We start from the raw sequence: 16906 nt of genomic DNA, 5'->3' as shown, positions 1-16906 counted from the left end.
AAATACAATCTACTGCAAACTCTGTTCTTTATTGTTCTTCGCAAGCAAACATCATCTTCTACACTATACTTCTAATCCTTTGTGTACAGCAAGCCGGTGAGATTGACAACCTCACTGTTACGTTGGGGCAAAGTACTTTGATTGTGTTGTGCAGGTTCCACGTTGGCACCGGAATCCCTGGTGTTGCGCCGCACTACACTCCGCCACCAACAACCTTCACGTGTTCCTTGACTCCTACTGGTTCGATAACCTTGGTTTCTTATTAAGGGAAAACTTGTCGCTGTACGCATCACACCTTCCTCTTGGGGTTCCTAACGGACGTGTGTCTTACACGCCATCAGTCGCCCCGCTGGAGCAGAGCCCATACGCATTTTCGGTCACAGCGGATGCAAACGGGGTCACGGCGGATGCAAACGGTCACTCAGCGTCCGTTTGCGTCGCGCCGCTGGAGATGCCCTAAATCCAAACAATAAGTTGCTGGATTTACCCGTTTCCCACCATTCTAAATGTTTTATACCCTAGTTTTGAATTTGACTTGAACTTAAAAATTTGGGGGATAAGTCCTTTGTGCCAAATGGTACTTACTTTTCTATTGCTATCTTATTGTCTTGTTGAACTCCTATGTTCTTAGATTCCTTTAAATCATATGAAAAGTCTATTCTGTCGAAATTTTGGAGGAAAACAGAATGAGCTTTTCCTCTCTCGTTGCCTCTTTATGTGTTGGCATCTAAACAACACTTTTGAAGATTTCCTGTGATTTTGGTTTCTAAACCAGAATTCCTGATAATCCAATTCCTGTGTTTTCTTTGTACTTACAAGTTTCAAATGGGGTCCAGATGTATTTACCATGTGGTTTTTGTTAGTTTTTTCATACCAAAAATATTCTTCCCTAGGCTTTTCACCTCAACACAGATTTTGTATCGAGCAGCTCCGCACTTCCGCCACCTTGCTCAGATGCCCCCCTCCTTAGAAATTTTAAAAATACTTAGTGCCTCTTTGACTCACATGATTTTAGAATAGAAAATTGCAGATTACATATGCTCATTCCAAAGTTATGCAAGGATTTTAGAAAGAGGTTTTGGTGGACGTTAGATTTCATATGAAATATAATGCAAATGATTCCTATGGAATCTAATCCCACAATTCAAACAACCATCGTATGGATTTTTTGAGGATTTAAATCTTGTAATATATTTAAAAAAATCAAAGATGCCGTTAATTTTTTTTACCATGAAAGTTGTCCTTAATCGCTCACATGAAAGAAAATAAAAAGAGGAACATCAAGGAAACATCAGAGCGCACATCCTCCATGTCGAGGCAGAGTTTAGGTCCTTGAATGGCAACATTCCAAGCTACCCCTCGGTTTTTGTTTGTCTCGTAGTATCACCCTCGTTGGTTCCTCTTGTACCCTACTCTTTTTACCTTCCCCGCGGAAGGGCGCGGAACTGTTCTCATTTTCTGCCATCCTTCCCTGCCTGCGCCGCTCCCACCTCTCCCTGGTCTCGGCGGCCGGCAGGTGATTTCCATGTTTTTGTTGTAATGCTAACTAGCTAGGGTTCTCTTCTCCTTTTTTGCAGCAACAAGAGTAGGGAGGTGTTTTGTTCTTAATATAAATTATATGTAGAAATACTAAATTTGAAAATAAATTTGATTGATAAACCTTCATATTGTCCTATATATTAGTCATATAACAGAAAATAGCCACTAGATTAACATTTCAACATGAAGAATTGATGCCTATTTATGTATGTGTCTTCACGGTTGGAGGATACAACGAGTGATTTTTTTTTTGAAATGCATGACAACGTGATCTAGGGATTAATTCTCTAGTACCACAGGTGATCTACGGTTTTTTTATATTTTTGTGCCTTCTTTCTTTTACATTTTCATCATTGTTACATCTTAGTTACGTAGTGCAATTCCTTTAAGTTATAAATAAACTCATTTAGCTATATGTTTGAGGTGGTTTTTTAGGAGTAATATAAATTGCCAGTTATCAAAAATATAAAAATATGAACATTTCAAGTGGTGAAGAAATTCTCGAGTATGTTAGTTCGACAAATTTCATGTATTACAACTGTTGTTTGGATGGGTACTGGTGTTTTCAGGAAGAAGGGTTTTGATCGAATTATCAAAATATATGCAACTAAAAATACCATGGAGATCTACGCGTCAATGCATGGGTGATAAAAATCTTGAAGGTACTTATGTATTGTGTCAGTCTGCTAAACAAGCTAAGTAGTATATATATTCCTAATGATGGAAAGAGAGGGGGTACATAACATAATAATTACAGAAAGAAGGTTGCCCGCAAAGTGGACTTTCGTGCAGACGATGAAAGTCTAAGCTCCATGTCGCTGGACTTGATATAACCATAAACCCTAACCAGCTATATATTTGGAGGGAATATCCACATGGGAGGATGGGCACCACCCCTCACATAGTACCCTACCGACATGATCCCCTCCACGCCGTTATCAATGCTTTCGTCTTCCTTGTAGTACACCCGGTGACAACTATTGCTATTCGAGCTCCTCAAGAACTCCTTGGCGCTGTGAGGCATTTCATTTTTGCGTGTGAAGCATCGGTGGTGGGAGTAGTAGATGTGGTTTCTCCTCGCGCAGACAAACCCATCCGTCAGCACATGTATGGCCTTGGAGCATGTCGGTCCCAAGAACAGGGCATGGTCGCCCAGGCTCGTCATCTCTGCCCACTTGTACGAGGGAACCGTGGTCGCTTCCTCGCCGCTGGTATCAGATAGCTCAAACACCGTAAAGAAAGGTCCACGTATATTGCGTGAGCATGGCCGCTGACCCCGTACCATTCGCACCGCCATCACAATCTTTCCGCATAGCTCAACAATGTACGTGCCACAATTCTCATGAAAGATCACATCGTGGGGGAATTGTATAGGTAGTCGATGGACAGCCTTGAAGAATGGTGTGCCGTCTTCATGTACTGCGATCTCGAACCTATTGAGCTCCTTGCGGTAATGCATGAGGCCATAGAGCTCGCCGTTGCAGAAGGCTATATCCATGACGCTATCTCTATTTCCCCTTCTGAATATCCATCGGCCCTTTGGGCAGCCAACCATGCAGACCGCCACATCATACTTGTCAGTGATGGCAGCGAGAATACATCCGTGTGACGTGGGCACCTTGGAGAAAATTATCTTTCGGAAAACTAATGGCTTTTGGTACTGCTTGCACAAAGCCCACTTTTGCTCCGGGGAGAGCGCAATCTCATCCCCAGTGAAGAGGTTCACGATCCCGAACGGCGGCACTGACCAAGCGACCCATCCACCATCGTAACAACCAACGAAGCGCGCACCATCACCGTCGCTGCCGAGCAAGGGGCGGGGCAGGGCCGCGCCGTCTTGAGGACAGTACAACATGCGGTTCGTCTTTTTGCCGGTGCGTGTGTCGAGCATCAGCCATGGGAGAGCGCGTGGTGGCGGGTGCATCGATGCGGCGGCACGCCATGACTTGCAGGAGGCGCTGAATCTGGCGCGCTCGAGCGGGGCGGCGAGCCTGAGGTAGACCTCGCCGAGGAGATCATTGGGGAGGCTTGACCAATAGAGCTGCTCAGGCAACGCCGAGGAGGTGCGCTGGTTGCTACAGCGGTCGCCGGCGGTCGTGTGCGTCGACGGCATATTCGTGTGATTCGGTTTCGGGGCTCAAGTAGATACAAATCTAGAGCGTGCGTACGATTCGACGGACAGGGAAGTCTAATGTGAGAAACTTACATGTACACGGTAAGCTAGGATGATATGAGGCCGGCCAAACAGCCGCGTATCCGAACATACCTCAGATAGGGGCTGTGCTATCTTACGGTCCACCGTGGCTCCGGTTGATTCTCCGACAGTCCCAACCTTTCCTTTTTCTAGTGACGCGCTTCTTGTTCTCTTTGGGATTTTATGCAGGTGAGCCGACAGTTCCCTTTAGAGCAAGTACAATAAAGTTCAATCAGTTGTCTATATGGATTAAAATAATATATTTATGTTTAGTTGGATGAGAGAGAAAATGAGAGAGAATGTGAGTGAGCTATGCTCATAGTGGAGAGTAACATAAGGTGGTGTCATGCATAAGTTACTAGTCTATGTTACTACATTCATAGTGGAAAGTAACTTAAAGATGGTATCATGCAAAGTCTTATTTATTTGTTAGTAGACTCATTTTATCTTGGGGTGTGTGATGTTATGGTAAGAGCAAGTTCAATATTAGAGCTAACTGTTGGCTATAAGCCAAGTACCATGTCATTTATAGTCATCTTAGAGCCAACATGTACAATAATAAGCTATAAAATTGTACTACTTTATTAGTGCATGGCCCACCATTCACTCTCACATAGTGCCTAGGAGCACGTGCTAGAGCTGGCTCTTGCATAAGACTGCTCATAGTGGGAGTAACTTAGCTAGTAACATCACACAACCCAAGGCATTTTAGTGACATGGCATGACAATGAATGAAGAAAGAGAGTGAGGTGGTAAGACTACTCATAGTGGGAGTAACATAGGTAGTAACATCACACACTCCAATGCATTTTGGTGACATGGCATGATAATAAATGAAGAAAGAGAGTGATGTGGTAACTAGCTATGTTACCATAACATCACACTTCTCAAGACAAGATGAGTCTACAATCTAATAAATATAACATGCATGATACCACATATATGTAACTACCCACTATGAAGGTAGTAACATAGAGTAGTAACATGCACCATGCTACTACTCTATGTTACTCCCCACTATGACTAGTCTAACTAGCTATGTTACCATAACATCACGCACCCCAAGACAAGATGAGTCTACACCATAGTAAATGACACAATGCATGACACCACATATAAGTTACTACCCACTATGGAGGTAGTAACTTAGACTAGTAACATATGACATGTTACTAGTCTAAGTTACTCCCCACTATGAGTAGCCTAAGAGCCCACTCCTCTTCTCTCTCCTCCTCTCTCTCTCCTCCAACTAGGCAACAATATATTATTTTAATCCTTATAGTCAGCTGACTAGGTCTTATTGTACTTGCTCTAACATAGCTAGTTACCACCTCCCTCTCTTTCTTCATTTATTGCTTTGCCATGTCACCAAAATACCTTGAAATGTGTGATGTTACTACCTAAGTTACTCCCACTATGAGCAGTCTATGCAAGAGTTAGCTCTAGCACGTGCTCATAGGCAAGGTGTGTAAATGAAAAGTGAGTCATCCATTGAAAAAGTAGTACATTCTTATAGCCAACTGTTATACTTGTGGGCTACATGTTAACTATAGATGACATGACATCTTGCTTATAGCCAACAACCGACTATACTATTGGAGTTCCTCTTAGAGATAGCGCTATCCGAATCAACCATGCCTCCCGTCAGCCGGAAAAGAGCTGATTCGCAATTCTAGAAGCTTAGTTTAGTTTACTAGTGGGCCGAAAACTGCTGATCTGCGAATGACTAAAATTGCTCATCTAATTAACCTTTTATATTTTATTGCACACAAAAGAAAGGAAAATATACGTCCATAGCATTCAAGGTAACAAATTATCTTATTTATTTTTAAGATATTGCAAATCATTTGATATAATTATATAATTTCAAACTAATGAGCTAAAATCGAGGGACTTAGTGGTTGCTCAAGATCAGCTTGCTTCTACGTAAGACACTCATACTTAGCTCATTTCAATTTCACGTCGATCTCAAATCAAGCTAAAAGACGAGTCGATCTCGAGCCACTCTCGAGTTTTTCTTGCAACCCTAGATGTGCAGTATCACGCTCAAACACCTAGTCGCTCCACCCATAAATCTCCATGGAATAGCAACTACACGTTCCTTATGTTTGGCAACCATCAATACACGATCACAGTCAGAGGAAAATTAAAAAAAAATGAAAAGTACCTAAAATTGGGTTCCCTCAACATCAGACTAAAACATGTTTGGTGTTTTTTTTTTTGCTAATCTTCTAAATCCAAACAATAAGTTGCTGGATTTACCTTTTTCCCACCCTTCTAATTTCTTTATACCCTAGTTTTGAATTTGAATTGGACTTAAACATTTGGGGGATAAGTCCTTTGTTGCAAATGGTACTTACTTTTCTATTGGTATCTTATTGTCTTGTTGAACTCCTATGTTCTTAGATTCCTTTAAATCATATGAAATGGATTATTCCGTCAAAATTTTGGAGGAAAACAGAATGAGCTTTTCCTCTCTCGTTGCCTCTTTTTGTGTTGGCATCTAAACAATACTTTTGAAGATTTCCTGTGATTTTGGTTTCTAAAGCCAGAATTCATGACAATCCTTCTTTGTGCTTATAAGTTTCATATAGGGTCTAGATGTATTTACCATGTGGTTTTTGCTAGTTTGTTCATACCAAAAATATTCTTCCCTAGGTTTTTCACCTCAACAGAGATTTTGGATTGGGCAGTTCGGCACTTCCGCCAACTTGCTCACATGCTCCCCCTCCTTAGAAGTTTAAAAAAATACTTAGCGCCTCTTTGGCTCACATAATTTTAGAATAGACAAATACAGATTGCAATGTCATGCTCATTCCAAAGCAACGCAAGGATTTTACAAAATGGTTTTGGTGGATGTTAGATTTCATATGAAATATACTGCAAATTATTCCTATGGAATCTAATCCCACAAGTCAAACAACCGTCGCATGGAAATTTTTGAGGATTTAAATCTTTAATATATTTTAAAAAATTAAATCAAAGATGCTTTCAATTTTTTGACCAAGAAAGATGCCCTTAATTGCGTCCATAAAAGAAAAATAAATAAGAGGAACGTCAAGGAAAAATCACAGGGCACATCCTCCACGTTGAGGCGAGTTTAGAGCATCTCCACCGGCGGTCCCCAAATAGTCGCTAGCAGGGGCGCCCGCACTGCTGTATGGAGGCGCCGGCAGTGCATCCTCCACTTGGGGACCCTGTTCCCACACCGGCGCCTCCCAAACGGCGGCTCCCCCAATTTTTTTTACAATATTTTGAAACAACATATCAATCACATAAATAGAATTAAATTATTCATACAATCAATCAAACAAATAGTACTTAAATTATTCATACAACCAATGAAACAAATAGTACTTATTCATACAACCCAACAAACAAATAATACTTAAATTATTCATACAAGTAAACAAATAGAAATAAAATAATGCATTGTTGGCGGCTCCTCTCCTCGCCCACAAATGCGCAGCTAGATCCGCCTTTAGTTGTGCATGGACATCTGCATCTCGAATTTCATTGTGCATATGAACAAAAGCAGCAAATTCTTGGGGTACATGCTCAACCTTAGCGAGTGGCCCTTGATAATCAAATGGTTGATCATCGTGCACAGGTGCCTCGCGCTCGCTCTCAATGATCATGTTGTGCATGATCACACAGGCGTTCATCACCTCCCACATCTGAGCCTCGGACCAAGTGAGAGCAGGGTACCTGACAATGGCGAAACGCTTCTGAAACACTCCAAAAGCACGCTCAACATCCTTGCGTGCTGCTTCCTGGCATGTTGCAAAATAGGCTTCCATCTCGTTTGATGGAGAGGCAATTGTCTTTACAAATGTAGCATACTTCGGGTAGATACCATCAGCTAGACAGTACCCCTTATTGTATGTGTGGCCGTTTACCTCAAAGTTCACAGCAGGAGCTTATCCCTCAGCTAACTTGGCAAACGCCGGAGAGCGCTGCAGCACGTTGATATCATTGTTTGTTCCTGCCATGCCAAAAAAATGCATGCCAAATCCAAAGCTCATGGTCTGCCACCGCCTCAAGGATAACACTGCACTCACCAGTATGCCCCTTGTAGATCCCCTGCCAAGCAAAAGTGCAATTCTTTCAGCCCCAATGCATAAAATTAATGCTTCCGAGCATCCCAGGAAATCCTCGTGCTGCATTCTTTTGCAGGATCCGAGCTGTATCATCTTCTCTTGGTGCTCTCAAATAGTCTCTACCAAACACCGCTATGGCGGCTCGGCAAAACCTGTAGAGAGTCTCCATACATGTCGACTCTGCCATCCGTAGGTAGTTATTGGCTGTATTTGGAGGAGCTCCGTATGCAAGACAGCGCATTGCAGCAGTGCACTTCTGAATTGAGGTGAAGCCCCACAAACCTGTGCAATCTTGCTTGGCCATGAAGTACTTGTCGTACTCCCTGACACCGTAGACAATCTTCAAGAACAACTCCTTGTTCATCCTAAACCGGCACCGAAATTCCTTAGGTGAATGAGTCGCGTCGTCGTTGAAGTAGTCGGCGTCAAGCAGCATTGCGCCGGCTTGACGATGTCGGTTGATGTTCCTCCTCTTGCCTGGCTTTGAGCCGCCGCGCCGAGGCACGATGAAGAAAGGTTGGCGAACGCGCAACATGTTCGCAGAATCAGCTGCTGCTGTTGCCGCCGAACAGTTTGAGCGTTCTGCTCCTCCGTGAACAGCTGCACCATCATATCATCGTCGATGTCCATTACGGAAATCGAACGAACACCTTGCGAGCGGGGCGGTTGTGCCACGGTGGCGGCAAGCTCTGTTCCGGGCGAAACAGCGACCGCCGTTCGAGGGGGTGGCGGCCGTGTCGATGGATGACGGTTCCTAGACAGGCGACGGTGTCTATTGTAAGCAGGGGGCGCGACGGCGACGGTGACGGTGGCGATCTAGAGGGGTGGGAGTCTACTCGGGCGTGGGTATGAGGTGGGAAATCTGAAAGTTCAGAGATGGTAAACCTAGAGGGGGGGTGAATAGGTTTCTACAGATTTTAATTCTTTCTTTGCAATATTAGGCTTTGCAGAATATAAAGGTGAGCCTAATGCAAACTAGGTGAAACAACCTATATGAGGATACAACTAACTCGAGCACGAAAGCTCTCATAGGCAGTTAAATCACAAGTAAAGAGTTCGGTTAAAGATAACCGATAGCACGCGGAGACGAGGATGTATTCCCGTGTTCCCTTCCTTTGCAAGAAGGTACATCACGTTTGGAGGGGTGGAGGTCCCACGAAGGATTCCCCACGCCACGAAGGCTCACCCTATTCTCCGGAGCCTATCCCACGAAGGAATAGCTCTCTCACTTGTGGTAGACTTTGAGGTAGCCTCCAAAACCTTCACAATCTTGTCAGGAGCAAATCCACAGCCCGGATGCTTCCGGACCACTCATGCCCACCTAGGGTTTCCAAGGAACCCTAGAGAGCAAGCTTCTTGATGAATACAAGGGGAATGAGATTTGTCTTGGTAGAACAGTAGATCGGGTCCTCCTCTATCGTTTCCCCGGAGGGATTTGAGTTTGGGTGGAGGAGGAGGGAGATCTGAGGCTTTTGGTGTTTCTAGCAATGGAGTATGAGAGAGTGAGCTCAAGAACAGCTTGTAGTGTAGTGCCTGCTCTTTCAGAGGTAGGAGAAGGGCTATTTATAGTGTCACTTGAAATATGACCGTTGCTCACTTGACACATCAGCTTTCTCCCGAGAATCCCGGTCAACCGGACCACAGACCGGAGCGTCCGGCGCAGGGGCCGGTCGGACCGGACCAGGGACCGGACCCGCCGGTCCAAACCGGGCGGCAGATCGGACCCCAACCGGAGCCTCGAAATGTCGCGCAGTACTCTCTCTCCGGTTGCAGTCAGCGTAGAGCCTGGTTGGCGCCGGGGCGCCCGGTCAGACCGGGCCAGGGACCGGACCCGCCGGTCCAAACCGGGCGGCAGACCGGACCCCGACCGGGGGCAACTTCGTGTCTTCCAGTAGGTCGCCCGGAAGGCATCAGCGCAGGAGCCGGTTGGCGTCGGAGCGCCCGGCCGTGCGCCCGGTCGACCGGGCGGCAGGCCGGAGCCTGCCGGCGCACGGTCCGGACCAACTGGGTCTCTGACCGGATTCCTGCTGTAGATCCCTTTTTGATTGTTGTCGAAGTGGGGGTCTCCTTTAGCCTTCTTGTTCCTTTGATACACCATTTATGCCTCCTTGGCTAATACCTGAGATTATCCTTACAAACATGTATTAGGCCAAATACTCTTAGCACGGTGTCATTGTTATCAAAATAATGGATAAGGGTAAAATACACTTACAAAATCGGTGCGTCTGGCTGCCAGGCGGAGCCCACGCTCGTTTTCAGACGTGCCGCGAGGTGCCGACGCGCTCGATTCGCGCCCTTGGCGAACGGGACCACGGGGTTGCCGACGATTCTATTGGACTCGAAAATTGGCCGACGCCGTTTGGGGCGCGCCAGTGCGAGTCCATTTACGCTTCGGCCCCTAAATCGCTATCGGGGCCGCTATGGGGGGCGTCGGTGGAGATGCTCTTAGATCCTTGAATGGCAACATTCCAAGCTGCCCCTCGGTTTTTCTTTGTCTCGCAGTATCGCCCTCGCTGGTTCCTCCTATGCCCTACTCTTTTGACCTTCCCCGCCGCAGGGCGCGAAACTGCTCCCATTTCCCGCCATCCTTCCCAGGCCCTTGCCGCTCCCACCTGTCCCTGGTCTCGGCGGCGGGCGAATCCCTCGGCGACGGCGGCGGCGACGACGGCGCAGGTGATTTCCGTCTCTCCCTGGTCTTTCCCCTCCTCTCCCCCTGTGCTAGCAGCGCCTCTCCCCCCTCTCCCGTGGCTATCCCTTTCGTACTCTCCCCTGTGCCGCTACTCTTCTCCTGGTGCAGTCAGATGCCGATTTACCTGCTCGCTTGCCGTGTGGCACCTTCTAATCTAACATATGCATCCACTCTTTCATTAGGTTCTTCTTGTTCAGTACGCACGGTCGATCTAGCCCTCCTCAGACCATGGAGGATAAGAGGGTTGATAACATGGAGATTGATGAGCACCAGCAGCAGCACGGAGTCGGCGCTGCCTTGCCTGACGGATTCAACACCGACTACCTCCGAATCTACTACGGTAAGTGCCGTGCTGGAGCCAATTTTCCATCCTAAATCATAGTAGCGGAACCGATAGGGTAAAGGAAGCTGAAATGATGCGGCAGATCTGTATCCCTTGTACCACCCCTTTTACAAAATACAAAAGTATGGTGCAAGTTTCAGCACAATCTGCTTAAGTTCGAACTTACCGCTGCACTGATGATTATATCACAATTGCAGCAAAGCTCTTCCCGTATGGCGATTTCTTCAAGTGGCTCTCCTATGGAAATGGTCTGTGGTCACACTTTACTACCTTCGTTTAGGTACTAATTGGCTTGCTACGTGTTAATTGAATTTTTTCTCTAGATGCAAAGCATCCAGGATGTGATCAGTCATACATTGGGCGCCGGGAGCTTTCGTTTACGCTGGAGAACGACATCTATCTGCGGTTCCAGTCCTTTGACAGTCCAGCTGAATTTGAGAGTTCTATCAAAGAGAAGTGCCCTTTCAAGATTGACATTGGACCCGTCTACAGTGTAGATGTATGATATAGCATCATTAAACTTGATTTAGTTATCTATATTATGCTCTGTGTGCTGCTATTGCTCAATGAAATTGATTTTTTGTAGCCTGCAAAACGACACGCTTATGCCCAGTCTGGCAGTAATGTCTTCGTACCAGTGGAGAGAGAACTCATTTTCGATATTGTAAGAAACATGTCATGTTTTTTTTCCATCATTCTACTGTTGCTAACTGTGATTGTTTTCAATATTCCCAGGATATATCTGATTATGATGATGTTCGGTACTGCTGCTCTGGAGCTGACACCTGTCTGGATTGCTGGCCATTAATGACCATTGTTATCAAAATTCTGGACGCTTCACTTAGAGGCATGTTGTTTTGCTACTTTAAGCACAAATGAAATTCACATTTTGCTATGGAATTTATTATGGATAACTGGCTTTGATTGCAGTCTATTGCTTTCTTGGCCTGCTTTACTTTAAATAATTGAAAGTATGTATTTACAGGTGATTTTGGTTTCAATCATATACTGTGGGTATATAGTGGTCGCCGTGGTGTCCATTGCTGGGTTTGTGATAGTAGAGCAAGAAAGTATGTTTAAGAGAACCTTGTTTTAGCTGAAGAAAACATTTGCTTGTTTCCTTTGTTTGTTGACCGTGAAATTTATGTCTGTTCCCCTGTTAGGCTCACCAATGAACAAAGATCTGCAATTGCCGACTACTTCCGTGTCTATAAGGTGGTACTTCTTGATTTATAACTCTTGGCCCCTCTCCACGCCTTTTTCTCAAATGTATACATCTGCATTACGTTTTTTCAGGGTAATGAGAATGCATTGAAGAAGGTGTCGCTGATTGGGCCTGTCCTCCACCCTTTCCTTGCGTATGTCCTAAACATAACCATCTGTTGTGCTGTGTCTCTCACAATGTAGTTTATGCTGAAACTTTATGTTCCTGCAGACGGTCATACACTGATGTTCTAAAATGCTTCTTCGAAGACAAACTATTACATAGCCAGCAACTATTGGCATCAGAAGAGAGATGCCAGAAGATACTTGAACTTATTCCTGATGAAAGTAAGAAACAACCTTAAGAAGCTGAGACAATGTTCTTTAAATATCACTGCCATCGACATATTCTTGTTCACCAAGTATGAAATGTGTTCAACCTTATCCTGAAAGTGTGTCATTTCTAGATGTTGCTAGTGAGCTCCATGACCGATGGCAAGGAAATAGACGGTCCTCTATTTCGAAAGAAGATGTAAATACAGCAAGATGGGAGCAGTTAAAGACGACCTTGCAGTCAGGAAAACATAAGGTTGGTGTTTAATCTCCCGCAATCCTATCCACTTCTATTGCATGTGTGCTAATTATCAATTTCTTGAGGGTTCAACATGATGTTATGTGCAGTGTTCATGCTTCTGACTTACAAATTACAGTTGCATCTTGTTATTCAACTTATCATGTTGAAATATAGGATGAATAACTCCTTAAATTATCTCTTATGTCTCAGACGCAGGGGCTTCGCAGATGTGTAGAAGAAATTGTCTTCTCTTACACGTATCCTAGACTTGACATGGAGGTAAAAGAAAATTCATCACCAATTCATGTTCATAGCAAGTGTTTTTGTTTCTGTCTAGTAATGAGACTTGATGTTGTATATCAGGTGTCAAAACACATGAATCATTTACTGAAAGCCCCCTTCTGCATACATCCAAAGACAGGTGAAAAACTGAATAGACTCCTGATTCACTTTACTAATTTAATTAGGCGGCACAGTTGCATACACCGTGTACTCAGCATGGGGCTTGTTATCCATTATAAGTTTCTAGTATTACTGCTCTGAATGATGCACATTTTTAACAAAGTATGGATTCACTGAACGCTTACACTTCTTCTTTTCAGAGTTGACTGTGCTCTCTTTTCTTTGGACAACTATATGGATGATTGCATTAGTTCTAAGTTCTAACAACCGTTTTAAATGTTTCTGCAGGACGTGTCTGTGTTCCAATTGATCCCAACAATTGTGACGATTTTGATCCTTCGGCTGTTCCAACTCTATCACAGGTATTGTCCATAGAAGCAAACATAAAACTATGTGCTAATTTTTTTATTTGTGCCTTTCGATGCTTGATGATCCAATACTGACTTGCTGAATCTACCATACATGCCCAGTTGTTAGGAGAGCTCAATGCTGCTGGTATGCAGATGGATTCTGAGAGCGGTAGGTTACTTACAAACTTGCACCTTCTGGGATTGTGCGTTAAAGTGCACCATATTAGAACCTGAAGATGACGTTTTTGTACCATACAACCTTATCTTGGATACTCCTCATAATCCTATTTGAATTGCAGATTGGGAGAGAACATCGCTTGAGAAATCCATCAGATTTTTCAGAACATCCTTTCTGCAACCAATGCTGAAAGCTTGCAAGGTATGTTCTTTGCTGCTGTGCTTCTAGGGTCATATCACCATCAAAAGGCATTCATATTCAACAGTTTGAGCCATGTGAAATTCCTCCTTGATCAGCATGATACCCATAGGCATACGCAATACAGTAGAAGCTGGGCCAATCATGGGAGGATCTTCTTCGTACTGGGTTGGATTACAAGCATCACTCTAGTAATTTTATGTCTTCTGAAAATTGGAAAAACTCGTTTAGTTTCACTCAAGCTCTCTTCTACGGTTTAAACTGAAAGGATTAGTTTCACTGTCATTTCTTAGTGTTATGCTCAGGCTGGCTGTTCAGTACTGCTGTGGCATATCTGCTCGAGAAAATTTAATAATAGCAACTCTCTGCAAGTATGCGGTTTGTCTGGATAAGCCCCTGAAGTTTGTTTGTTGGCTTACCCAGACCACTGAACTTTTAAAACCAGATTAATTTATCCCCTCTAGTGGTTTTCGAGCTTCCCTGTCATCCGCATCACACGGTTTGGCACTGATGACCACGTCACCCTTTCGTTAAGAGCAAAGGGGGAGTAAACCTGAACCATCTACTTGCTTACACGAAACCAGCACCTGGCCGTATTGTGGTCCTGTCATTTTCTATGTGCTGAAAGTCAGTTATGATTGTATTCTTGCAGGAGGAATTGGAAAGTGCTTATAGCGCGAAGCTCCAGCAGTCCAAGAATACCTTGAACTGGTAATATTTTCCATACACAAGGGGCAGCAATGCCGCCTCAAGCATCGACAGCGTTCCATACAGAAAGGCGTCTGAGTTTAACAAGTGTACCAAGTGACATCCTTGGTGATCCTAGTATCATTCCATGGGAAGTGTGGAATTGCCCAGTTACCGCTGCAAAATGTAAACCCGTCGTCTGTTTTCTCAAGTTAGTTTTGACGAACCGCTGAACAGATGGTGCTGCACTATTCTATACATGTGTTTTCTCAAGTCTATTTTCTCGCAGCAACTCAGTAAGCATGTTAGAGCGTGGTGCTGGCTTACCTTTGTGTCGAACTGCTACATGTGTCTGTTGTTGATGCTCCTCTCTGATGGACTTTAGTGTCTTCTTTTCACCGGGAGAAAAATATGGTCTTTGACGTGAACACAATCAGTAATTCAGGATTGTATGGCGTACACTCACATCACCAAAGTATAATACTCCACTCGTCCTATGAAATATGTTGGAAATTTATCAAAATTCGAATGTATGTATATACTCCCAGGGCCATCTCCAGGAATTTGGGGCCCCAGTGCAAAATGCAAACTAGGGCCCTAATTTTTTAAAAATTATTGAATACCTAATTTAAGTAAAGCATGTTTTCACTTTATTATTAATATTAATGCTAAAATCGTAAGCAAAAGAAATGAACTAACCTTATATTCTACATGAAATCTTTTACGAGCACCGAATAAGCCGACAAGTACTTTGAATCAGTTGAGTATTCTAGTTTTACAAAAATAGATAATAGGATCAAACCTTGCTCGCCTGATCTGTCGTCACAGGGTAGATTGATTTGGAGGTTAGAAGAACGGACTGAAACGGCATTAGCAAAACCAAATCGGGGCAGTCTCCTGTCGATCCATCAAATGGAGCACCCGGGTAGGCCGCAGGCAGGGGCGCAGGGCGACCGGCTCTTGGCTGATGGCATCTGGATAAAAAAAAATTCGATCGTGTTCTACCGTTCTGGAAGACGTGGGCTAGAGCGATTCATTTTCTTGTTTGGTTTTCAGAATCGATCGATCGCGAAACCTACAGCACGGTGAGACTCGTGATTTGAGAGGACTGTTTGCCGTTTCAGAACTGGACTTTTAGGTGGGCTGCTGTTGGACCATCAGGGAAATTATGGTCCGGAAAATTTCGCTGGGACACTGATAGAGTGCAGGCCTAGGCTGGGATCTGGGGCCCCAAAATTTCGGGGGCACAGTTCGGTCGCACAGCCCGCACTGCCCCATGGACGGACCTGTATACTCCCTCTGTCTCAAAATGTAAGGTGTCTAAGCTTTAGTTAAAAGTCAATATCTTATAAGTTTGACCAAGTTTATACGAAAAAATATAGATATCTACAATATTAAATGGACATTTTGAGAAACTATACTTTCTGGTGAATCTATTGATATTGATTTAGCATTACGAATGTTTATATTTTTACGTATATATTTGGTCAAATTTAAAATATGTTGACTTTTGAATAAATCTTAGTCGCCTTACATTTAGGAACTGAGGGAGTACTAAATAGTGTTTAGATACATTCAAATTTTAAAAAATATCAAACATTTTTTCGTGGGATGGAGAAAGTACTATATTCATTCCAAAATAAGTGACTTAGTTTTGTCTATATCCAGAAAAAGCTTGAGTCATTTTAGAACAAAGAAAATGTGTATGAACAAAAAGCGTCACACTTGGGATATCTATTGGGGTGGAGGTACAACCATCTTCTTAACAATCCAACCAATTGTTAGTTCTTTATCCTCTCAACCTTTTGATAGCAATACTAAAAGACACGTGAAAATAGGGGAAACGTTGGAGTGCAACGTCATGGTCATTCGAATCCCTATTAGATTAAATATTTACATTGTTTGATTTCACATTTTCACCAAGAAAAAGTTATGACATGAAAATGAGTACAATCTATCCATTGGAGAAAGTTTGGTGCAAGCAGTCGGCGGACATTCTTGCTCAAATAGGTTATGTTTAAATTGTTGCAATTAAAAAGTTAATAGTTAGACTTTGGACTGAGCTGGCGGTCTCCCACGATGAGCACCGATCAACTTGACCCTTCAACCATCCATGTGCTCATAGGTTTAATTAGATGGATCGTGTAAGCCAGTACTATTACTTTCAAGAAATTAGAGGGCTCAAAATCAAAGTGTCTCTAGATAAATGGGATTTCTATTTAAAATCACATTCGAACATAGAAGAAACGTCAATGATTTCTGATCACATGAGCCAACCAAGCCAATACTCCTTCCATGATAAAATTAGTCTCTTAACTTTTTTTAGGGGAAAAGCTCCGATTTGGTCCGTGAAGTTGCTCCGGATGTGCGTTTTGGTCATGTACTTTCAAATCGTGAATTTTGGGTCACGAAAGTTGTCCCGTGTGAGTGTTTTAGTCACTCCTTCACA

The 16906-nt window shown here is 43.7% G+C and overlaps 1 protein-coding gene across 1 annotated transcript; it reads left to right on the top strand.

Annotated features, from left to right (window-relative positions):
* Positions 1-10774: 10774 nt before the first annotated feature.
* Positions 10775-14485, top strand: LOC124687303 (DNA primase small subunit-like). The gene is made up of 16 exons (XM_047221092.1): positions 10775-10862; positions 11063-11113; positions 11189-11364; positions 11452-11529; positions 11601-11712; positions 11851-11935; positions 12029-12080; positions 12162-12223; positions 12301-12416; positions 12536-12657; positions 12853-12921; positions 13006-13063; positions 13333-13406; positions 13515-13563; positions 13694-13773; positions 14423-14485. Exons 1-16 carry the CDS (start codon positions 10775-10777, stop codon positions 14483-14485), a joined length of 1335 nt encoding a protein of 444 aa, XP_047077048.1.
* Positions 14486-16906: the final 2421 nt, after the last annotated feature.

This window comes from Lolium rigidum, chromosome 2 (genome assembly GCF_022539505.1).
Source record: "Lolium rigidum isolate FL_2022 chromosome 2, APGP_CSIRO_Lrig_0.1, whole genome shotgun sequence".
Lineage (NCBI taxonomy): Eukaryota > Viridiplantae > Streptophyta > Magnoliopsida > Poales > Poaceae > Lolium > Lolium rigidum.
Note: the sequence above shows the minus strand (reverse complement) of the source record. Positions and strands in the feature narration are given on the sequence as shown.

What these genes read in the sequence shown, in the direction of transcription:
- LOC124687303 (XM_047221092.1), top strand. Translation starts at nt 10,775, where the DNA reads ATGGAGATTGATGAGCACCAGCAGCAGCACGGAGTCGGCGCTGCCTTG. An exon ending in GAGAACTCATTTTCGATATT is followed by an intron (nt 11,530 to 11,600) that starts GTAAGAAACATG and finishes CAATATTCCCAG; the next exon opens with GATATATCTGATTATGATGA. An exon ending in GTCCTCCACCCTTTCCTTGC is followed by an intron (nt 12,224 to 12,300) that starts GTATGTCCTAAA and finishes ATGTTCCTGCAG; the next exon opens with ACGGTCATACACTGATGTTC.